The sequence below is a fragment of the Fringilla coelebs genome (assembly GCF_963513975.1).
Source record: "Fringilla coelebs genome assembly, chromosome: 1".
Classification (NCBI taxonomy): Eukaryota; Metazoa; Chordata; class Aves; order Passeriformes; family Fringillidae; genus Fringilla; species Fringilla coelebs.
Window position 1 is genome coordinate 110,863,275 of NC_140028.1, and position 24,790 is coordinate 110,888,064.

General features: G+C 40.4%; 1 protein-coding gene across 1 annotated transcript in view; it reads left to right on the plus strand.

Annotated features, from left to right (window-relative positions):
- The window catches only part of ZNRF2 (zinc and ring finger 2), a 54,869-nt gene extending 36,235 nt beyond the window's left edge, over positions 1-18,634 (plus strand). Inside the window, 3 exon segments of the mRNA XM_084203310.1 lie at positions 14,616-14,721; positions 15,442-15,519; positions 16,642-18,634. Of these exon segments, the coding sequence (XP_084059436.1) occupies positions 14,616-14,721; positions 15,442-15,499 (164 nt within the window). The 3' untranslated portion in view covers positions 15,500-15,519; positions 16,642-18,634.
- The last annotated feature ends 6,156 nt before the right edge of the window (positions 18,635-24,790 follow it).

Below are 24,790 nucleotides of genomic sequence, written 5' to 3' on the forward strand. Positions count from 1 at the left end.
GGGCCACAACAGTGCAATTGATTCAGATGAGCAAGGAGGCAAAGCAGGGTTTTGTTGTGATTTAAACACACTGATTTTCATTCTAAATTGGTTTGAGGTGTTGTGTCAAGTTTTGTCCTGAGAGGAAAGCATTTCTTGCTGGGACTGCCATATGCTGAGGCCTGTATGTGAGCAGAATCTTGAACTGGAATCTGTGTAAGCAATAATCCTTCTAGAGGAGTTGTCAGCATTGAAATGATGGCCATAACATGCATTTTGTTCAAGAGCAGAGACTTAAATACTGGCATGAGTCACCTAAAGGATTTTAAAAAAATATTTTGGAAACATTCTTTGTGAATGGGGCTGACCTAATTTTTAAGTCAATTAAAGTTACAACCTTTGTTGATTGCTGCCCGTTTCCCTGTCTTTGGGGCAAGATACTTAGGCCAGAACTTGAGTTCATATTGCTCAGTAAAAGGAAAGAAAAACAGTGCACCTTAACCTAATGTTTGAAGCACCAAAATGCATGATTCTGGTAGTCCTGCCCACTGCAGTGACTTGATTTGCTTGGTCACTTCTGTGCACCAAGGGAGAGTATTCAGCAGGGCTGATGCTCTCAACTGTTTTGACTGATGCACTCAAAACTTCAGGAATGAAAAGGATTATTAACTTCAAGTTAATTTCTCTGCCAGAATTCCTGAGATCATACCTTGAAAGACCTTGCAAAAGGGCATCTTGCCAGTCTGCCTGGAAAAGCTTAAGCCTTCCTCCTTGTCCTCATCCTTTAATAGGACTAGACTTTTAGCAGAGCAGTACAAAATAATGCTAAGGCAGATCAGTTATTTCATTCCACTTTACCCGAGGTGTAAAATTCTCCATAGAATTTCTCAATTCTGTGATTTTTAAAGTTTAACAAGATTCCTGGCTAAAAGTTTCTAGTCTCTTACTCTGCCCTAGGTGGTTCTGTGCTCTGTCCTCAGGGATGCTGGAGAGGCAGAAGAGCATACTTTAAAAGGTAGCTTAACAGAACATGTAAAAAGACACTTATTCCCTGCTTGCAGTTATAATAGTGGTATTTACTCTTTCTTTTGATCTTGTGTTCTCATGAACATCCTCCAGAGTATAAAGGAGGTTCATTGAGTTTCCCCAATGCTATAAAACTGTTTTCTTCAGTAGTTCTTGAAAATATAAAGAACTGTTTAACTTCGAAATTTTTTTTAATGTGGTGACAGTAGGACATTATTATAGTAAATTAAATTTTCATCTTAGACATTTGCACAGACGTTCTTCTGTGAATTAATATAATACTGGCCCAGAGTTCTCATAACTTGTCTTGCAAATAATTGTTAAATTTGAGGAGAGAAGAGAAATTGTGTATTAAGTAATGTTTGATTAAAATATATTGACTGGTTTGTACTTTCTCCCTTTAAGAATTGTTGGTAATGTTTGGACAAGAGTAGGCTTTTACTGATGTTCACCAGTCTAGGCCAAAGGTAGCTACTTGTCCAAACCAGACAAGTTTGCTAAGAGGAACAGTGGCAAACTTAATTTCTTCGTCCCTTTGTTCAATAAAGTTGTATTTCCTCCCCGCCATCCCAAATCTCTCCTTCAACAGTTTTTGGTACCTCCCAGAAGAGCACCACTGCAAAAGCAGCCTGTTATGTTTCAAGTTTGTTGGGAAAGGAGGTTGTTCATCTTGAAGAGTAATGCTGATAAATGTCACTAAATAAGACCACACTCTAGTTCATCTTGTGCAACCTGTGCCTGCCTCCTAAAGGGAGGAGGTGGGACCTGCTTCAGTGACCCCATTCCAGCCTCAGTCACTGGATGAACTGGGTCAGTCTCTTACATTGTGGAGTTGCAGCACTTTTAGAAGCTGCAGTCTCTTATCTTTCATCCACACCCACAAACTGTCAAACCTTTGCTACGGAGCCAGAAAAGTAAGCTGTGTGTTTGTATTGGTGTGGCTGTGAAGAAAGCTCATCAAATGAGAACACAGTGTAACTGACAGGGAAGTACTTTGAATGTCTGGAGCAGCAATTCCCAGAACTGCAGACTGCCCCATTTATCTCTGTGAGATATACTCATGGAGATGTAGTGGTGGTGGTTGAAGTATCAATATTGCCTATTGTTTTACTTTACATGCAAGAGAAATGTGGGATATAGATTTGTAAAGAAGCGATGACTGCTCACTTTCATGGTTCAGGTTGGAGGTGCTCAACAGATGATGCTGGATATTCTTTCTACTGTAATGAACTAAAATGAACATGCTTGGATCCTGCTGAGAAGCACACACTGCAGAGATCACACCTATTAATATCTTAATATTTTCTCTGATTTGTTGTGCATGTGACTTACTCTTTTAACAAACCTTTGGGGAGAAGTATTTTCTGCATACTTTCCCTTCAGCCAGGCCTAAATCTGCTAGACTGAACTTCCTGTGACAAGGCTGTGGCAAAATAGCTTCAATGTCATCTCATACTTCAGTTCTTGAGAGCAGGACAACATTTTTTCTCAATACACTGGAATTGCCTTTATTTAAATGCATACCTGTGCCATGGGGATATTTTGGATAAATACAGTGAAGCTTTTGGCAGCTACAGAACAAGCTCACTTGTTTCTGGAAGAAACAGAGAAAATGGGATCATTCATGTCCTGAATAGCTCAAGTTATTTCTTTTGCTTATATGCCACTCCTTAACCTCAGACACCGCTGTTACCTCGCTGTCGCGCTGACAGCGCTGCCGAAGTCAAATGGCAATTCTTGTCCTAGAAAACGACAGCCTCACCTGCGAAGCAGCGCCGCAAGGACGATGTGCGGGTGGCACGGGGAGGGGACGGCCAGCCGCGGTGCTCCCTTACATAATGGCAGCGCAGGGCCGCCCGCAGCAGAGCCCGGGGACGGCTCTGCCCGCCGCGCTGCGAGCGCGCACCATGTGATGATGCGGGCAGACAGGAGCTACCTTCCATGCCTGCCGCTTAATCAGTCTTAGCTCCGAGAGGTCATTCAGAGGATGTCATAAATCGCGTCTGCAACTGCTGCAGTCTTGTGACTGCTGCGAACTTAGCTCCAGGGGAAATAATGCTCCTGGTTTTGCTAGTTTTCTGTGGTAATTCTGCAGTCTTTTAAGCTGATACCTCTAAAACCTTAAGATTTTATTCATTTTCTAGCAGTAGTCTGCCCTTTTTAATTTTTTTTCTTAGTTGCCCTGTAGAGACAAAACCTTGAAAATATCCCTTTTCTAATCGTAGAAAATGTATTTAATTTGCTGGATTTTGAAATAATACTACTTGAAATCATTAGGTATTAAAAAATAAATACCAGAGTACATCTCATTGAGATGAGTGATCTGTGTAGGAATTTCATGGTATTTCTTTCCCTAAATTTCTCACTGTTTTGCAGGATCTAGTTCCGATTATTTGCAGATCAAGAGTTTCTCCCTTTTTCTTTTTTTTTTTTTCCCTCTAAAGAAGTATAAAAGATTAAGAGCTACTCCTTCTGGCTCAGAAACTGCCCCAAAGGCAGATCAATTTGAAACTACTGCTTGAAATGTCATTTGCAATTTATTTTTTTTCTTCAGATTAAAATCTTGCTTTAAAACCTGCTGCCCTTTGATTACCTGAATAGTCCTGTGCTTCTGAGCTGCAGACTCAGCCTTTCAATGCACAGAAGAAGTCAGTCCAACTTTTGTAGGGGATTCCAGTGACAAAACAAGGCAAACTCTTCAGAAACAAGCTGGGTGAGAACACTGCTAGTGTGATATAGAGTACTCTCACTTCTAAACTGGGGATTCTTATCACTGCTTACACAGGGGAAAGATTACCAGTTTCTCGTCTAGTTCTAGTATTTTTAACAAAATCCAGTGATTCTGGAACAGGATGTAAAACCCCTACTGACATAGGTACAAAATACTAGACTTGCCTATTCTGTCCTCCCTGGGGGAACCTCTTTGCTCCCCCAAGTTTGCATAACTTTGTCTCACGTGGCTGCAGATACGCTCAGCTTCAGCAATAACGCCAAGTTCTAACACACAAATGAAACATGAGAAACTTCACTGGTGTTTAGTGCTGAATTATATTAACATTCATGAAACCTTGTTAAAACTTCCTCATAAAAACCTCAACTTCCATTTTAACCCTGCACTACCAGCTATCTGTAATTTGAAGCCTTATCAGATTTTCATAATTTTGACCATATTCCACATGCCCTCCTTCCTTGTGTGAAGTTTAATTAAGTACTATTCATGTGTATTGTTAGGTGTTTGATAGCCCCGGTGTAGCTAAGCAAGAATGTACTATTCACTGTTAATTTTTAGCCCATAAATAATGTTTATTTGTTTTGAATGAAGAGGTGGAAGAAGTGTTTGGTTAACACTTAACTTTTTTCTTCTCCCAGTTCCAAGGAAGTCTATTTTAATCTATGGCTTTATTAGTTGAAATGATGTCATAATGGCATTCAGTAGTTTTGATAGCCTCTAAATTGAAAAAACAAGGAGAAAAACAAAACTTGAAATGGCTGTAGAAATATACTGCCAGATTATGGGCATGTAACTTGGAACAAATACTGGAGAAGTGTCTTTGGGGATGTTTGGTTTTTTAAACACATCTTCCATGTTAATCTTTTTGTATTATTGTTTGTGAATGATCATGATTGCTGAGTACTGTTGGAATTGTGCTTAGTTTTTATTTCACTTAGTCACTTTAAAATTTAAAGGAAGGTTTGTTGATTTTTTTTGGGGGGGGGGGGGGTTTCCATCCTCTTGCAATTCAATACCTATGTACTCAGTATCTCACTGGGATAGTAATAACCTGTAGATACCTGTTAGCACCAGAAATACTGTATCTCTATGCTTGCTGCAATAAATTATAATACTGGATAATGGGTTAGTGTAGAGTAGAAAAACTGAGATAACTTTGAAAACTCTGACTCAATATCTGATGTTATCAGAACCTTTGCATTCAGACATGTTTTGCATTTCATCTATATCACAGGGATAATTGCATTTAAAATAGGAATAGCTTGTAAAAAGCTGTCTGCTGCAAACAGAAAAGACAGACAAGTAAAAATTATGCAGTGATTTATATCCTTGTCCCATGTATGCGTGTTAACACCAGACATTGTATTAATCGGGAGAAGGCTGATCTGGAGCCTGCTGGAAAAAGTACCTTCTAGGCCTAGCACCTGGCACTGGGGTTAAAAAGCCAGACTTCATGCACACTAGGTTTTGGCACCAGTGTTTTCATTGTCTGTTGCTTGGTAATGCATCCTATCTTCCCTAAGAATAGTGTCTTAGTCACACACACCTGCTTTTTCTCCCCCCCCTCCTGTTTTACCTTAGGCTCATTGTTTCATCTTTCATGCCATCTCCCTGTGCACTCATTTTGCATCAGATCAAACCAAACTCCTCTGCTTGCAATGAGTCAGTTACTTGGCCAATGTTAAAAGACTGGAAAAAAGATTTGGCAAAACTCATTGTGCTTAGGGCACCTATAGGAAGCCTGGAATAGGAAGCTGAAAAAGGACAAAGTGAACAAAACATGGAATCAAATCCTTCATCCAGCTTCAGAACAAGTCACCATTGAAGTAACCCATATTGCCCAGACTAACAGGATAGATAACTTCATCTGAGCTGCTTCTCTTCATCCCCTCTCTCTGCCTCTGTTGTTCAGGGACATTTACTGCCCTACCCTTTCCTTCTGTGAAGCTTTCTAATGTGCTTGTTTTATCTGCCTTCTGTCATGTGAGGGTTCTCACACATTTCATTCGGCCAGCCTGTCCCCATCACACTCCTAGTTCATTGCAGACCATGAAGAATGAAACATCTTATTTGAAAATCTTTGCAATGCAATTTCTCTGGCTTCTGGCTGTAGTTGCAGTGATGGTGAACGGTTGAAGACTCGTCATTTGGGAAACTCTTCTCTGCAATCTTTTGAGAGGTCTTCTGTTGCACTAGGGATAAAATAATTTTAGTCACTTAAAGAAGCTGACAAAGCAAAAGGGATTTCCTAAACTCAGTGGGGATCTTTTTGAATGGCCACATCAACATCCTGCACTTGTGAGATCTTATCCAACTTAGATCTTTCCTTCAGCTTGATCACACAGTCATCTTCTGTTGTTTCCTCTGCCACATCCGTGCTCTGCCTTACCTGCTAAGTTTTTAAGAACATTGTGGGTGGTAGCATCCAGTCTTGAGTTGCAAGAGTTGCTCATTTTAACGGACAGCATCTGAGTGAAATATTCCTTTTGACTGTAACGTTACGGTGAGGGACCTGTTTTTGCACTGTATTTGGAAGGAATTCTTCACCCTTCCCCTGGCCACAGCTTTTCTTCATGAAATCATTAACTCAGATACCCAAGTGATTTACTACCAGAAGAAGCTTTTATAGATAAAATATTTTGGGGGTTATATGCCTTGGTGGGGTTGGGTTGGTTTTTTTTGGTGTTGTTGTTGTTTTGGTTAGTTGGTTGAGTGGTTGGGTTTTTGTTTTTTGTTTGTTTTTGTTTTGGGGGTTTTTTGTGTGTTTGGGTTTATGTTTGGTTTTGGGTTTTGGTGGTTTTTTACCTTTGGTAAAGAAGTTATTTGCTATGCAAGGCAAGCTGGAATTCAGGTCTGTCATTTTTCTTGAGTGTACTCTGCATGGTAACCCTGCCTGTTGCTTAAGCAGAAACTGTATGGTTCACCCACCTTTCACCCACCTGGATTTCTGGCCTGCAGTCCCAAGTTTTTAATAGACCTAAGTTGATTTTTCATCTGTCATAGCAGTTTTTTAGTACTGCTATAGATTGGTGGATATGCATAAGCAGCACTTAAATATTTTGCTTTTTTTACTCCTGAACAAACAAAAATGATAAAAGATCTGTATGTGTGGATCCCACACTCCTTTCTTGTCTGCTTCTATAAGTTACTTTCATCCCAGCTCTATCTCCAGCTCTCTGTAAGAAAGGATCCTCTCTAAATGCAGCAGACTCTGTCAGCAATACAATCTGGTTGCCTCTGGCCATTTAATCAACCACTCCTCCTTTTGTAGCATACTTGTGGTGCAAGATCTTTTTTGATGGTAAAGTCAGCCTTGAGAAGTGTAAATCATTCTTCCCTGATGGAGCCAAGGAGGATGTATTCCCCAAGTGATCCTTTCTTTACGCTGTTTCCTAAGGTATCTTGTTTTGCTGCTGTTTTGTTTCTTGTGGGTTTGCCCCTTTACATGCTGCTTTTAACTCCTGACATTCAAGATTAGCACTCAATAACCCGAGAGGTCACGTAATACTGATGAAAACCCAAGAAAACAGCCTGAAGGCAGCTTCCTTATTCCGTGTGCTGCAGTGAGCAGCTTTGTTTCAGGCAGCATGTGCTAGGGTTACACCGTTTGTGGTGGGATTTCAGGTGGGGAACAAGTTTGCTATGGCTGCATTCAAGACTTTTTCACCTGATCACCTTCTGAGAAGACAAGATTTAAAGTATTGTCTCCCAGAAGCAACGCTTCTGACAGGAGCGGGTAAGCCTCCGGACAAAATACATCATGCCAAGGAAGACTCTTCAAGAACAAGGTACCCCTTGGGTCATTCAAAAAACAAATATGTCGGTTCACTTGAAGTGGGGCCTTCGTATGAGATGGGTAAAGGCTGGCAAAAAATTCTTTTTACATCATGTTCTGGAGGACAAGACTGTTTATTTGTGGTTCATTTATGAACAGGTGCAGCTCTTTGGCCCATACCTAGACTAAAATTTGGCAATTTAAAGACATAGTGCTTACAAATGTGGTGAATGGAACTTATCTCTAGTAGTCAGTGCAACAGGAGAAAGTAATTTAGCTATCTTGAGATTATTTAATGTCTAAAGGCATCTTAAACTGCAAGGAGGCTGATTAAACAGACATTGGAAAGAAGCAGAAATTTTAGAGTCAGTCAGATAATTGTATTGAGGGCAAATATTGAATTACTCTGGAAAGGCATAGTCACTAGCAATAAATCTCAAGATGGGAGGACAGGACATTTCATGGCCAGTTGGGCTAATAGAATTTATCTGGTATGAATACCTATTTCACCCCAACACTCTCTGTCAGCAGTGTAAATATGGACTGTGAAAGCTGGTACACTGATAACAATAGCACAGGAATGGCTATGGATGTGGATGCTTGGAAGCGAGGAGCTTTATTTCTCTGACTACATGGCCTTTTTTTGCAAAGTGTAGCTGTTCACTGGGAGCCCTGAGGTACGAACTTGACTTTGTCTGCAAGCAACATACTTTAATTGGACATTGTATCAAACCTGTGTTATTTTATACTTGGGATTTAAGTTTTGAGTTTTATTCAGAACCAAAACTTGTACTGGCACCCTCTATCATATGGTCACTGAAGCTAAATCTCTCTACAGTTTTCTTCAGTGTGCAAATCCTTCTGCCTTCTGTATTAATTAGCTACCTGGATACAATTCTATTTAGTTAAACTATGACTACACAACACAGACTTTTTTACTCCTGCTCACTTCAATGTATTTCTATCACTACTGTTTCAGTTCTATCTTTGTCTTACCAGAAGTGTTTTTTCTCTACCATAGACCCGATTGTCATCTCTCTGAACAGGAAGCATCTAGCTATTTCTCAGAATTTACTAAGCTCAGAATGTCCCACAAAAATTTAAATCCAGTTCTTCAAATGTGGGTTAGCTAAGAAACAAGGAAACTTCTGCAGCCATCTCCTTCCATCTCAGCCTGGTGTTGCTACACAAGTATTGCCACTTAGGCCTAATTCTGCAAATATTTTTCTTGTGTGACTTTCCCTTTGTGTTTTGCAAGCTCCCTCCCCTTTACTTTTGTGTTTTAAGAAGAGGGAACGCCAAAGACTGTAGGCAGTGTGTGTGCAGGAAGTCTTTCATTATGGATATCTGTTTGTACATAGCTGTCTCAATCCTGGACCAACACTGAGCAATGTGAGAGGGATGGGGAGAACAAGGATAACACTTGGACTTGGAGTAGGAAATTGTAAAGGGCTGCCGTGTTGCAAGGGCTGAAGAGTGAGATGCCGGTAAACATCACCACGCTCCCCAACCCAGCAATTCATCAAGCACTTTGTCAGTATTTGATAAAGTGTCACATTTGTTGCAGCTTGTTAGCTTGCTTTGGAGAGGTTTAGTTTTTGTATATTGTGGCCTGGAAGGTATTTGTGGCTTGCTTAAGTTCTAGGTATTACCCCATGAGTGGTGCAGTGGTGTTTGGGGTAATTGTTACCACCTGTGCTTGTTTGATTAGCACAAGGGTATTGGGTCTTTTCAGCAGCATAGAAGGGAATTTGGATTTAAGTTATTCACATGCTCAACTTTGTGGTGTTGTGAATCCTGAAAACTGCTTAGCTGAGGTACAAGTTAAAATATTGGATGTTAAATATCTACCCTTTTAAATTTGATCCAGAGGAGGTGGCTTATACTAGAGCAAAATGAAATCTTTCTAGTCAGGAACCCACTGCTTCTTCACTACCCTGCTGAGTGTAGTAAGTTTCCACTTCTGGCTGTGAAAGCACAATCTTCATAGATGAGCTTAGCTAATGGCTTCAGCTGTGCCTTGCTCAATCTGCTGACTGCCCCTCAGTGGTGAACGCTGAGTGGCAAAATAAGCATCTGCAGTGACAACTGAATGATGTTCCTCCTTCTGTTGGGAGCTCTGAGCACTTAAGAATAATCTTTCCTTCAGAGTGTCTTTCTGCCTCAACTTTCGAGCAGTAGTGAATGGCTGACCAGGTCATCCAAGAATGATCCCTACAGAATCAAGAGTATTCCTCTTGTGGCAGCCAGAATACTAAAAACTAATGTCAAAGAAACTGCTGGCTCTCCTAGTGCTTCGGATGGACTGGGAAAGACAGGTTTTGCTTGCAGTCAATACCAGTTTGCAAAGCTCAGTCACTGAGCTACATGAGAAAAGCACTTCCTGTGCACAATAGCTTTCCTTCCATTCTACTGTAGACTTCTCCCAAGGACATTAACCCCATATAAGAAGGCTATCCATATTACTTGTGTCAGATAGTTTAAACTATTTCTCTCTTCCTCCTTCCTCCAGTGCCTGCTCTGCAGCAGAAAATGAAATGAGATGATGGGAGGGCAGGAGGAGTCATAGAAAATCCTGGTCTAGAGAAAACATATTTTAAGGAAAATGAGTGTGAAGAGGAGGAAAGCATAGTAAGAAACAGCCAGAAGGAAATGGAAAGGGAGAAAAACAGATGTGACAGAAGTCCTAAAGATTTAGTAAATGAAGTCAGTAACATTTAATAAGTGTGTAATCACATACACACATGCTTCCTGGCTGCTGAATAGTAAGGCACCTGTAGAAATGTGTAGGTCCTCCTTGGCTCCTTGTGATATCAGCAAAGGTAATAGCAGTAAAAATGTAAATTTTGCAATATGGATGAATTCAAGCTCTACATGTGAACAAATATATTGGTTTCTAGATGTCTAGAGCTCTGCATACTCCATTTAAAAACAAGCAGAGACAGTCTCTACTAATTTACTAAGACAATTTTTAGTCATCAGCTTCAAAAGAGATACATGGTAATACGTACTATTTAATAAAGTTTTATCAATATTTTTTAATGGCTGATGTTTTAACAATTTTGGTGTCAATGCTGTTCGAAAGGTATGTTTCAATTAAGTTTCAGTTGTGTTCCTGAAAGGGTTGACCTTTGTGGTGTCCTTCACTAGATAAGCTAGTTGGGATGGCAGCTTCCATGGACATTTAAGGTTTTAAATTTTAGAAAAAATACACACATTTTGAAAAGTTGTCATATTGAATTGGGCCAAGGTGTTTCTAACTTAGTGTTCTGTTTCCAGTGAATGCTCAGAGTGAAGTACAACACTGCAGCTATAAAGTGATAGCTCCCAAAATATATTGACATCTCCATGATTTGTGACTTCAAGTTTCTTAGCCTAGGGCTATATCTGCCTGTGTTTTAAAAGTCAAAACAAAAAGCATCAGAACAGATTTTAATTATCTTATCCAGAAGGTATGCAGTGCATATGCTTTTGCAGTCCTTAGTTTAAAGACACTTTAATCACAGATATTGCCTATAATCCTAATCATGACTTAGTGGCTTTCATAATTATTAGATGTCTTTTCAAAAGTTCTAAGAAAGTTTTTAATTGGTAAAGTATGTGCAAAATTTCCAGAATGCCTGTTTTTTAATCCTCTACTACCTATCTTGCTATAAATGCAGAAATGCCACAGAATTTATTTTCCAGTAAAGATAAAAGCAGAAGCTTAGGAGGAAAAATTACTGACAACCCAAAGTTAAAGTTAAGTAGTAACCAGGGAGAGAGGAGAAGAGGAAGAAGTATTTGAGCAGACTCAGGAGGGAAATACTAAGCTCTTTTGCTAGATTTCATCTTTGACACCAGTCTTTGGCTACTGAGTACTTGCTCAAGTAGCTGGGAAGGTGGAGGAGTGTTTGCCTCCTATTAGGGGCAGTGCACTTGGATGTGGGGGTGTGGTATTTGTGTATGTACCCACATGTGGGTGAAATGGAAAAATGTGGTTCATTTCCTCTTCCCACTTTCATTTAGGTAAAACACTGATATAAATGTTTTAATCATAACATTGATGAAGTTCCCACTTTCATTTAGGTAAAACACTGATATAAATGTTTTAATCATAACATTGATGAAGTTTTAACCTGCTTTACTCCTTCTTTTGGTTTGTGTGTTTTGTTGGTTTGGGTTTTTTAAGGGAAAAATTTTAAAATAAAATGTATCTGCTGAATCACTCTGCTGCAGGAAAACAAAAAACCTCTTCGGACTGCAGTGGTTCTGTGCAAAATATACAGATTTTTCTGTAAGAGATATGTTTAAAAGTCATTGTTAAATGGCCCTTAAACTGACTTCCATCTGATACAAGCCACTGTTGGTGTAGGAGAGTGCAGAACAAATTCTGACCGGATCCAGGTCTAACTGGATTATTCACTCCTTTTTCTTTGTCTGAGATTGATGATCCAAATCACCTAAAATGGTCAAAAGCCAGTCAGATCCAAGGTGTCATAAGTCTGTGAAGGATTGGTTTTGCTGTCGTCACTCTATGTGTGTAATTTATGATAAGCTTAATTATATGGGTTTGGAGTACGTTAATATGCAAGTTACACATGGGCATTTAGAGCAGTTGTTTTTTTGTACTCATACCTTCAGTGTTTATTCACAGGAGCCTTAGGTGGGATTCATGAGGTTTACACAAGTAGGGAATGCTGATTCCTCATTATTTCAGAGGAAGAGGAGCATTGAGACCTGTTAACACAACCTCTCCTGCAGGGATGGCAGAGCTGCACCGTGTTTCTGAGGTTCCGTCTGTGCCAGCCGTCATTCGCACCGCTCCCCCTGGCATGACTGGGCAAAACCCAGTGTGTGCCTGGTGCCTCGTCCCAGTTGGAAAGCCTGGGGTGAAGCCAGGGAGGGCAGCAAGCTGTTTGCCAGGGACTTGTGCAGCAGGGCCAAGTACTGGCAAAAGGGAGAGTACAGGAATACTGGAGGGAAAATAAAAGGAGTGTCAGACACTTACGCCAGGGCTGGTGGGAGGTACAAATGTTTGAATTGGCATCACGCCCTAATGTTAGCCAAAAGGTGCAGAACCTTGTTAAATCGCTCAGTGGGAGTTCAGACCCAAGCATTGTGCAGTCTGGGGAGTGCAGGATAAGCCAGAGATGTACAATAGAGAACGATGGAAAAGCTGTTCACAGGAATGCTTTCTTTTATAAACTGTGTTTTTATCGGACAGCTTTTCAATTTCTCTTATCAAAGCTTGACTAAATGCTTCCCTCTTGAGAGTGCTTGAGGGAGCGAGACTGGGATTTAATTCACTAGAGGTATCTTAGTCCCATTTTGGTTTGGGTAACAGCTGCTGATCTGATAAAGGGAATCTGTGGAAAAAGTTGCTTTTATTAAGTGTGCTCCGTATGTATGATACATGCTTGAATTATTAATGGTGCTGCTTCCTACAACCTAACTGTGAGAACTGCTCACAGGAGTTCTTGCAAAGTTTTGCAAAGAGGTGGTCTAGGAGGATGAAGTCTGACAGCATCAGACAAAGATTGATATCTCTGTAGCCAGACAGTGTCTGGAGAGTATTTGCCTCCTGGTCAGATATTATAATACCTTTGTATTAAAAGAACCCCAAACAACCAAATACCAAAATCCAACCTCAAGGAAGTATTTATCCTTAGCACCCTCTTCTGGGCAAGTTGACAGGTAAGAGTTCTTAAAATATTTTCTATTGTTTTAAATGACCTTGTCTCCCGAGTATCTCTAATGTTCTGAGAAGCTTACAGTTTCTGATCAAACAGCAGGAGTTTACTGTGCATAAAATACATTTTAAAATTTTCTTCATTGTGGTGGATGTATATTGTTTATATTTTTGTTTTGAATATTTTTCTTTATAATAGTTCACTTCATGCTAGATATTTTTCACATCTTCATGAAGGTGCTACACACATGACATTATATAGGATTTTTAGCATAACCAATGAATGTAGTGGAGACTGAAATAAGCACTGCTTTAGAACCCCAAGCACCTGCAAGACAGCTGACTATCATTTAATGGAAACAATGTAGACCTAATTTCCTTTTACTTTCTTGCTGCCATGGTAGCTTTCTAGTAGTCTGTCATTCTCTGTGTTTGGAATGCCAGTGGCAATGGAGCCACAGCACAGGAGAGAACAGCATAGAGATGCTGGTTTCTCAGTCATAACTGCAAAAGGTACTCTCCATAAGCAATCACTTGAGGTGCCTTTTGAAGAATGAAGAGGAAGCTTTTCCCATGAAACTATGGAAACTTGAACATGTGGACTTACTTTGCCAAGTGTGCTCCTTTCTGATCTGCCAGTTTGGTTGCTATGTGGTCTGTTGTTGGGAATGCCCTGTGGAGTGTGAGGCTGTGTCTAACAGGGACTTCTAATCTGTATCTGGCAAAGAGGGCCTTATGTGATCTTCTGTTTGTGCTAAGACTGAATTCTGCATCCCACATTCTGGCTAAGAGAAGTGTCCAAGAGAGAAGGTTTTTATTAAAAATAATATGTTTCCCCAGAAATGTTTTAGTGAAAGCCAACTCTTTTGCATTACTAGTAATTTACTTTTTTCTCCTTTGTTCTCGGACTTGGTAATGCTGCAAAAAAATCAGTCTCTAGGACTCATTGGAGCTATACAGCAATGACCTTTCCTTCATGGAAATCTCACATTCCTACAGTTTGCAGTTTTATACTTTACACTGAGAAGAAGGTGGATGGGATATAGAATATGCTAGCGTGGTGAGAAGAAGTTGAAGGTGTGAAATGAGTTACCAGCAAGGCTGGTGGAAGAAAGCCAGATGTATACAAGAGAGATGAGTAGGAGAGTAGAAAAATCAAATGACAGGCTAAGTGTTTAGAAGCTACCTAGTTATTTACCTACCAAGCACCTTGTCAGAGGAATGTTACATTCAGGCTTGAACTTAACTTCCAAGTTAAAACTGAGCATGGGTTCTCATCATGAATCTTCAGTCATTTGGTGTGTCACTGATCCTTGCCTATCTGCAGGACAAAAAATACCTTCTTCTATAGCTGTCCTTGATGTTCTGAATAAAGAATGTTTTGCTTGTAGTAGTCTGATTCTTAACCATTTCACTTTGTGCTCTTTCCTCAGAGGATGTGCTGAGTAAAGATGCTGGGGAGTGTGCAATATGCCTGGAAGAGTTGCAGCAAGGAGATACTATAGCACGGCTGCCTTGCCTCTGCATATATCATAAAGGGCAAGTATTCCTTAGGATGGATGTAAAATTTCACGAGGTTGCATTTATGGGGTATCTCTTCTTAAGGGGTGCTTAAAGAAGTGCTTAAACTTAGATGCTTTTTTACATTTAAAAATAACAAAGAAACAGCAGTAGCAGTCTTAAAGATGTTTTTTAAATGACATCTTTCTCCATCTCTACCAAATGTATTTGAAGTTAATTTTCCCTGCTACAAGCTTCTCATTCTTGGAAAATCACCTGGATGGGGAAGGAATGTGTGTCATGGCTGAGGAGCTTAGGTCATGTGGGCTTAAGTTTTGTCAAATGATAATAGAGTTGGGCAGGGAGAGGGGGGGATTGGTTTTTTAACCTGTTTCAAATTGTTTTTTAATAAGTGTCTGTACTTTACAGAAAGTAAAATGTCAGTGAATGTTATAAGCAAGATCATAATGTTAGTAGCTAATTAGTCTGTGTATGAAATCTGTCATTTGTAAAATGTTTCCTTAGAAAATTTTAACACTTAAGAAATTAAGGTTTTCAGCAATGTTTAATACCCAAATATTACTGTGGTTTGGGGTTATTAATTTTTCCAGTGATGTGTGTATATGCATATACTTCTTTGTATAATATAAAATTCTACTAGTCATTGAAATGGAGAAACCAATTTATATTCCTATCCTACTGCTAAATCTTACTCATATTCATGTCAATTGTTCTCATTTTTTGTCATGTATCCAACAGCTGCATAGATGAATGGTTTGAAGTAAATAGATCTTGCCCTGAGCATCCATCAGATTAAGACAAGATTCATATTTTTAGGTAATGTTTATTTATGTTCCAACAATAAATATCTTGATTACCTGAAATAACTGTACTATTTCTTTTTTAATTGTGAATTTACTACTGTGTCTCCGAACTACAATATTAATCGGTAAGAATTGATGTATATTGCAATATAGGCAGAAAGTTTCTACATCCTTGGATGGCATGGTCTTTCCAGTTTTAGTACTGGAAAGTGGTAAGTCAGTGTCAAGAAACATTTAGCATTAACTTTCTTAGAGTATTTTTCCATAGAAATGAAACAAAATTGAAATAATACAGTTATGTAATTTTGGATTTTTCTGTGAGTACTGGCATATATTTCTGACAGAAGGCTTTTGGAATCATATTAAAAGGTTGAAACTAGGTATTTTCAAAACTGCCTTAATGTTAATGCATTCCAGAATGTTTAAAGCATGTAAATAAATAAAAAATGTTGACATGTTTCTATCCCATCTCAAAGCAGTTTGCATTTTTCCAGCTTATGTTTTGTGTTAATGGTTGCAGATCTGCAATCTGTGTTAAAAGTTTAAAGGATAGTTTTATTCTTCAGTTCACTGACTCAGAAACTTTATCTTACATTAAATAATTGCCCCTAAGCATTGCGAAGCACACCAACAATCATAATTCTTAGAGAAACAGAGATATCTGAAATCCTATCTGGTAGCTCAGAGTTTGGTTTTGTTGTTCTGAAGGAAATTAAAAAAAAAAATCTGAAGTATTCATGACTAGCATTTATTTGTGCATTTGTTTCATGTTGCTTCATGTGTCTGTGTTGTAGGGCTAGCAAAGAAAACCTCAAGGAAGATATCATGCTACCAAGATAATTGTTTTAATCTCAGGGCAGTGTTGCCAAAATTAATAGCCAAACACATTTCCTATATTGCCCCCATTCTCTGGTTGTGGCAGAAGGCTGCATGCTGTTCGTGAACACCTGTGTCTCTGTACATGCTCATGGCTGTCCAGCCTCATGTTAAATTCTATTTGCTTTTTCCACAGCAGGGATGGTGATAACTGGGGACTTAGGAAAAAAGGGGAAGGAAAACTCAGTTGTTGTGCTCATGCTGTTTGAATGGTTCCTGTACTGAAATAATGGTATTTTCTCCTCTGCTTTTCCAACAGCTGCTTCCACTGATCAGAAAACATAGGAGATGTGAGGTTCTCTTGCTGAACCCAGCGTGCCTGGCTTGAGACTTAGTTCTTTGTGGCTGAAAAAGGCAAAGATGGACAGTGACACGGAGAAAGCATTGCAGACACCATTACTTGACAGTAGTGCTCAGTATACCAAACACTCATGCAAAGGACACACAGGGATTTTGAAAATGCTGCACATCCTGTAACAATCGACTCCCCAGAGACATTACTGACACTGTTTTGTATCGAAGGCCAAAGTTCCAAATTTCAGCCTAACTTCTGGTTCTGTGAAGAAGCGAGTTATTGGACATGTTTCCTACTGCCTCCAGTGGAAGTGGAGATGTTCGATACGTGCTATCTGAGACCCTTGCAGGGGGATGGCCCCAGATCAGAGTGGGAATGTTTTCACCTTCTCGTTGGCTGAAGAACAGTACATGGCAAACTAAATAAAATCTAACAGTGTGACCTTAATTTACTGAATTCACACCCTGTTTTACGTTCTTCACTTTTTTCAAGAACAGAAAACATAACCCGCTCTGTGTAGGAATACTGTATTTCAAAGTTTTGTAACTAAACCTTTGTCACAATGCAGTCCAAAGAGTAAAACCAAGACAGGTAACTAATTTATATTGATCAAGCTATAGAGATTGTTGAAATCTGCACATTGTATTGCTATTTAAGTAACTAAAACGTCTCTCTTATTGTTCATGAGTCAAAATGACAGAAAGAAATGCAGCAAAGCAAAATCTTACAGCTATGCAACTTTTTTTAAAATAGGAAAAAGAAATGAATTACCAATTTTAAGTGCTGCCAGTTAAGGTAATTTGTTTAACGGGTATTTTTTTTAAAGATGTTTCAGGTGATTATTTTATTGTACTACTCTCATCTCCAGGCTGCCTCCTGAGGTGTAAATGAATAACTGCAAGTGTGGGCACGAGGAGAGGTTTTTTAGGCATGGGTGAGATTACATAGAGGTGGGATTTGTGTTTATTTTTCGAACATGCGCAAGTTCATGTTTCCTTGTTTGAATGTGTTTTTCGGTCGCAGGATCTGTAGTACATTGCATCTAAACCCTTGGTGTCTTCATGTGGAGACCAGCATTTGACAGTGTGGGTTTTTGTTTAGTTTGGGTTTTTTCTTTCTTTCTTTTTTTTTTTTTTAATTCATCTGCATTTGTTTAATTTATTATTATTTTACTGTATTATATTGGTATACCAGAGCTCCACAAAACACAGGATGTCTCTGGGTGGGTACACCGAGTAAAACTGTGGATATGTATTAGTTCCCACAAAGTATCACAGTTAAAATTAATATTTTTTTTTTTTAAAAAGACAATGAACTGGAACAGATATCAGGGTTTAGAAGCATACTTTTTATATCGAGAATTAATCGTAGTCGTTTCTGAATTTCACAACACAGGGAAGATTTTATGAATATTTATTAGCAACAGTATTCTTAGTGAATTTCAATAGTTAAAATAAGTTGCACAACACTTCAGACTTTTTTTCATGTACATAAATAATTCTGGTTGGGTTTTGGGTTTTTTTCCTTTGTTTTGTTTGTTTCTTTTAAGTACACATTTCTCTCTGTTGCTGCTGTGATTTATATCAAAAAGGGCAAAGAACAGGAGCAACTACTGCTATCTGGAGAAGTGCATTTCATGTTCCTAAACTCTCCCATCTTGCTTGAGGAGCAGTTCTTCCCTGGATAACATTTTCTCCTGAATGTTGCTCTGTAAAATGCCTTTGTTACGCTGCAAATCTAAAGGAGTCCAAACTAGATAATTGTCGTAATTGCCAGTGCAGTTTCTATAATTTTGGGCTTGCATCACTGGTTTCAGCTGAACCTGTAAGCTATGGGGCCCTGTTGAGTTCTCTTTTTCAGTGGGAGCAGAATCATTTTGTCACACATTCGATTCTGTAGTCACATCAAATGTACAGTCATTCCCTGTACAGAGTCCTTTTTCAACGAGAATATTTGTGTTGCCTTGTATTATCTTGGGGGAGGGAGGGAGGGGATGAGGAATTTCAGCACCTGTGATACTCAGATAGTGGTGTTGCCTGCAGGCCCATTTTCCCAATGTTTTAAACTCCTGATATCTTCTGAAAGTAAAACTTTTCCATTTGCATTGATTTGCATTGATTGCAATGTTTACTGTTGGCTTCATGCCTGCAGAAACTCACCTGTAGTCATGTAAAGGGGGTAGGTCAGTGTTTTGATGTCCTGTGCTCTGAGGTCATAGATAGTCTTTGGCTTGAGGGTTAAGTACGTAAATACAAGAAACATAGATCTGCGTACAACTTGAGCTCAGTTTTTGGTAGTTCATACTTCTAGTTCACTTACTGTTTCCTCAAAACCCTTCATCTTCTGTATTCAGAATGGAAGTAGCTGATTTAAAGACCCAGCAGTTAGGACTATTGTCCCATGTTTAGAAACAGTATTAGGAAAGCAGGTCACTAGCCATCGCACTGGTGATGCTTTTGCAGGCAAGAGTCCATTGCTGCTTCCATCACCACAGTAGAGCAGCAGTTCCTTGGATTATTTGAGGAACTGATACAAGGTCAGCTTTAGTTTGATGTTCTCGGTATCCATAAATCTCTTCTGAAAGACAATGGGAGGTTTTCTTGTATCCAAACCTGTAACATAGACCAAGCCTGGAATGACCCTGGAAGCATAAGAGCGATGCTTGGGTTTGAAAACACCAGTGGAAACTCACCTAGGTAAGCTTTCTGTCACCGTCAGCTGGTGATGACCATGCTGTAGGCACAACTCTAGTCACAGACAACACCTTCATTTTGAAAATGTCCTCACAGGGATGTCAACTCATTGTGCTTCAGAAGGGAAAAATAAACACCAAACAAGTCCTGTGTCTCAAACAAGGAACACCACACTTGTCCACAAGAAGCAATAACTTCAGTTTTGGTGCGATATGCTTCTTTGCCTGTAAATATCTTGAGATTGCCAATTCTGTGCTGTTTCAGAGTATTTTCTGTCATCTGGCCTATATCTTCCCCAAGTATGTAAGGGTGTGAAATAATTCCCATACTCAGGACTGCCATAAACATGCTGCTTGCCAGCAGGGGAAGAGTAGATTTGACACTGTCTTGAAATGTGCGATTTTTCTGAACTTGTAACATACCCATGTCTCTTCAGTAGCAGCTCGTGTTTTGAAGTTCATAGTGGAGGTGGCTGTGAGTTGGTTTGTATTTAACCATACCCCGTACAATAACAAGGGAGTCAAGACTGCTGTCAGCACAGGGCACCTGGCTCTTACAAGTCATTATATCTATAATAATGCTTCCCTTTGGAAGGAGGTAGCTCATTTTCTTGCAGTGTGTGCATTCAGCAATGAGTTGAGTAGGATGTAAAAGCAAAAATACAAAGCACACCACAAATTATTGGTATTTTATTTTTGGGAGGGATAAAGCCAAAACCAGATGGTCTTATTTGTATTCAGATTAGCTGTCATAATCAAGGGTAAGTGTACTGGGTATTTTGGAATGGAAAACATGTAGGCTATGTACAAAAATGTGGGTGCACACTTGTGACCTTGGTTTTTTCCCTGCTTCCCCCCTCTGATGTAAAGGGGGTTTATGACTGAATCTCAAGATTTATACATTTATCCTACTTCTTAATTTTAGGAGCACTGAGTTTTTAATAAAGCCTTGCTGAAATGCTGGAGAGCTGGTACAACAAGACTCCCAGGAAACAAATCTCAGCAAATATGGGAAAGATAATTTTTATTCAGAGAAGTGGATCTTTGGTGTTTCTGGAGGGATATATTTAATATGTGAGATGTGCTTAAGAACACTTTAGTGTGCTGCCTTTTCTACGTGAGGGCTTTAGAAACTTGTTCCATTTCTTCCGTGTTCCACCAAAAGCAAGGGACTTGGCACTTGAATGTTACTATCTCTCTTTGTAAATGGTGGCAAAACGTTGGTTTTGATGTAGGCGGTGATCTCTCTGAGTTTCTTGTGGCTTTTAGCCCCTTTGCTGTATTGAAGGAGTATTCGTGTGCAAATTTGGTACTAATTCTGCTGTGCAGTTGGGATTTTCCTGCTGAGAGACTACCACACACCTGGGAGTGCAGAAGTGCTACTATGGGATCTTCCAGCTCACCTTTGCTAGTGGAGAGTTATCTCTTTTTTTGATGAGTGCTGTATTTGATGATTCACTTTCCACCCTTCCAAGCTTAAAAGTCATTTTAGTGTCCATTTCTTCTCTGCCTAGCTGAAGATGAGATATATGTTAGGCCATATTCCTATATGAATAGGCTTTCCATAGGCATCAGCAAAAGAGATGTAAGAGGTTATAACTGTGAGAAGGCTTCTTATGGGTTTCCTACAATCCAGCCAAATGTGGTTTTTTTTCATGCAGCTCCTACCAGTTAACTTTTTGTCATTCAAAACACTGTGTGAGAAATTCACAACAGAACTATGTCCAGGATTTGTTTTCTGAATGAAAAATCTGTGATGTTTCTGTTTCTCCACCTGCTTCTAAAATCACGTTTGAGATGGTTTAGCCTGTTGGGGGCTAAAAAAACTAACCCAGTCCATACTCTCAAATTACATTTGGTTATCTTACTCCACAATTACAGTCTGGCTTTCCAAGCTGCTTGTGTTCTGTAAAGTCATGTCTCAATTAGTACATCAGAGCTGATGATGGGATAAGCTGTAAAATGACCTCACTGTGGGGCATTATTAGTTGTTGAAGACTTGCTCAGGTAAACCACCATAGGAGTATCCTGCACCCGAAAAAGGCTGGACTTGGTTCTGTCTTGGATCTAATAAGTTGCCAGTGTACAAGACATAGAAGGCAGCCAGCCCACTCACTGATCTTTCTGGCAGCTTTTAATCTATGCGTGTTTGTTTGAGAGACTTTTGCCCTTGGGTGTGCTTTGGCAAAGATTTTGCAACGATAAATAGGATTTGCTCGATTTTGGCAGAGTTTCAAGTGTAAGTAACCCGAAGTTGCAAGAACATAATCTGTTGCTGAATCCTGTTCCTCTTGTTTTCCTTCAAATCTGTCCCCTTTAATGCTGATATGTTATATTGCATAGTAAACACTTCTCAACACGACTGGTCACAAGCTCTCAAGGTGTGAAATTCTAAGAGGAAGAGACATCAAAGCTTGATTCTATGCTCTTGTATATATTGAGATGAAGCTGGAATATTTGTTACTATACAGTGAAGAATTCTCCCCTAGCTGATATTGCCAAAGCACTATAATTTTCAAGGAAGAAGGGAGGTGGCTTAGCTGTAGAGGGGATGCTTTAGTGAGCGACATAAAAACTAGTTGTAACAAATTTTAAGAGCTGCAGTGTGGCACTGAATGAGTGGTGAGCCAGCGTTAACTTTTATCCCTTGATTACAAGTCTCATTCTGGCTCTTCCCACCCTTCGGCAGATACCTGCTGGTAGGGAGCAGAGTGTGTACTCCCTTTTTTTGTATGCTTCTTCCTACAGAGCTAACCTTGCCCACAGTGAGATAGAGGGAAGTCCATGCTAGCTTCTGAAATGCCACCTGTCCGTGCAGTGGTAATGGACAAGATACCTTCCTTCATTACCCGGAGCAGAAATTGGAATGTAATTTGCAATGTCTAATGTAAATGTAAAATATATTTGTTTGTTTTGTTGTTTTGTTTTGGTTTTTTTTTAATTGAGCAGTATGATTGCAAGTTGACTTAAGTTGTTCTAAGGTACTCTTTTCAGTGGTTTGCCAGTACATAATCACGAATGAAAATATTTTTTTATTGATTTTTAGGTTGTATGTTTAACATTCCATTCATGTAAAATATGTACAAATATATGTAATAAATCTTTTGAAGCACAGTTTTCCTCACACTTCCAGGTGATTTTTTTTTTTTTTTGAAGTATTGGTGAAAGAGGCATTGCTGTGGGACAGAACTTCTGTATATCTGTGCTGCAGTCTGAGCTGGAGCAGAGGATGGAAAAGCAGTGCATGGTTTAGAACCACAGCCAGAAAAGCAGCTTGGCATCTCACCTCTCTGCAGTCCTACAGGTGGGATTGCAACCCTCCAGGCCAGCCTCTGGCCCCTCTGAGTCCCTCTCACTCTTCACCTGTCCCACAAGCAGTGATGTGACAGGCTTCTATCCCTCAGGCCAGGGAAGGTCTCAGCAGACAAGAGCTGATGTAGCTGCTGTTTTGTGGGGGTGGCTGGAGGCTGGAGGTGAGATGTCTCTGGTTAATGCATCCTCTGTAGATCTTCAGCAGACATGATGGCCTTCAAGGTTAGCATAAGTTAGAGCTGCCAGGTCAGGAGATGGGGAAACTCATGGGTGGTTTCCAAAGAAAAAAGAAAGGAATATGGGGCAAAGATGGTAGCAAACAGTCCTTGCTCATCACCTGGAGTCTGGGAACCCCCATCAGAGGATCAAGGTAACTTAATAGCTGCTCTTTCCTTCAGTTTTCTCAAACCCAAATACCACTTTAGCTTCCTCCCAAAACACTGCATGGCTGTCTCTTTAAAACTGATTCCCTGACAGCATACCTGTGGCTGGGCAGTGCATAGATTTCTTTGTCCCGGATGGTTCCCAGCACTCTGGTCTGTCCCTAAACAGCTGGAAGGCAGCCACTATAACAGCCTCCTGCAGAGACATGTTGCTGGAGGAGGGAATTTCTGCCCAGAACCACTGTGGGTGTTAAATTGTTCTCCAGTGGAGCATCCTGACAAGGGCAGAGCACTGAGATGTGGACTGCCTGGAAACTTTCTCCTGGGGCAGTGGCTGCAGCTCTGCAAGTCTGGTCACCTACAGCAGGTAGCTGTGTGTGTGAGAGACCTGGCTGGCTGTGTAACCACTCCAAACCTTCCTGCCTGGCCTGGCAGCAGCTGGGGAGCTGTAGCCCTTGTGCTGAATGTAAAGTGAGATGAGGACAGGAGCAGAGCTGAGCCGTGTGGTTTCGGATAGTGTACGGGTTAAGTCTGCTGCGGGGAAGGTGTGATTTTACACCTCTACTCCTACACCAGTTGGGAGTGGAGCTGTGGGTGCTCTGAGTAAAACCAAGTGCATTTCACCAAGGTTATGTGGAGGATGTGGGAGAAAACGAAAGGAGTTCACTCTCCAGGCAGAAGATGCTTCTTGGGTGCTGCTCCCAGCCAGGGTGACTTGTGCAGGCTGATGGAACGTGATCCACGGATTTATGGCACAGATTGCCCCACGGCTGTGTGCACATCCTTGCTCCACTTTTGCAATAAGCCTTTTGGCGTGGCTGGGGTCCACTGAACCCATTGCTAAAGCACAGTGACTTTTGGACCATCAGAGTTCTCTCTGTGGGATATGATAGTTTTAATGCACAAATTATTCAAGTCTGCACCCAGAAACAGTTGGATGCAACAACTGAGGAATATGTTCCTATAACTCGTTTAGAGTAACTTACTTTCCACCACCCCTCCCCACTTCCTGAGCCGTCCCTCCCAGCTGCCTTCTGGAAAGCCTGAATTCCTTAATTGGAGGTCATTTCTGTGTTTTACTCCTCAGTCCTGAGCTGTGTTATGGAAGCAATCGATAACTAGTTAGAGCCAAGTTTGGCTTTGCATCAGAAAAATCTGCTGGAAATCATTCCAGTTCAGTAGGTACAGGGCTTCAGGTGTGAAATTTAAATTAGTGGCATCTGTTGGTATCACATCCTACCTTCCTACCTATGGCTGGGAGGCTGGGACATGGGACATGCCACCTCTGCTCTGAGTTGCTTGTCCTGTAGAGTGAACTGGGATGCTGTGCTGGTTCCCAGTGTGTTCCTGGTAACTGTCAGCAATAGATGGTAATGTTGTACACATGTGTGTGTGTCTGTGTGTGTGTGTGTCTGTCTGGCCCTGCTACCACACACACTGTTGTTTGATACAGCCAGTGGTCCATGTCCACTTCTGGATGCTGTGTTGATTTTAGCAGAAATACACCCAGCAGCAAAGAGAGCGGGAAGGTGGGAAGAGTCCCCTGCAGCAGCAAGAGCTAAACAGGGAAATTCCTCCCCTGGCTTTTGAGTACCTTGTTCTGTAAAGTCTCATTCTCCTTCTGAGGCTACGACACCTGAGCAATGTCTGTGCCTGGGGGGGTGCAGGCTGGAGCCTGCTGGTGTCTGCAAACATCCCCCGGCACGTTTGTTCACTAGAGGAGGCT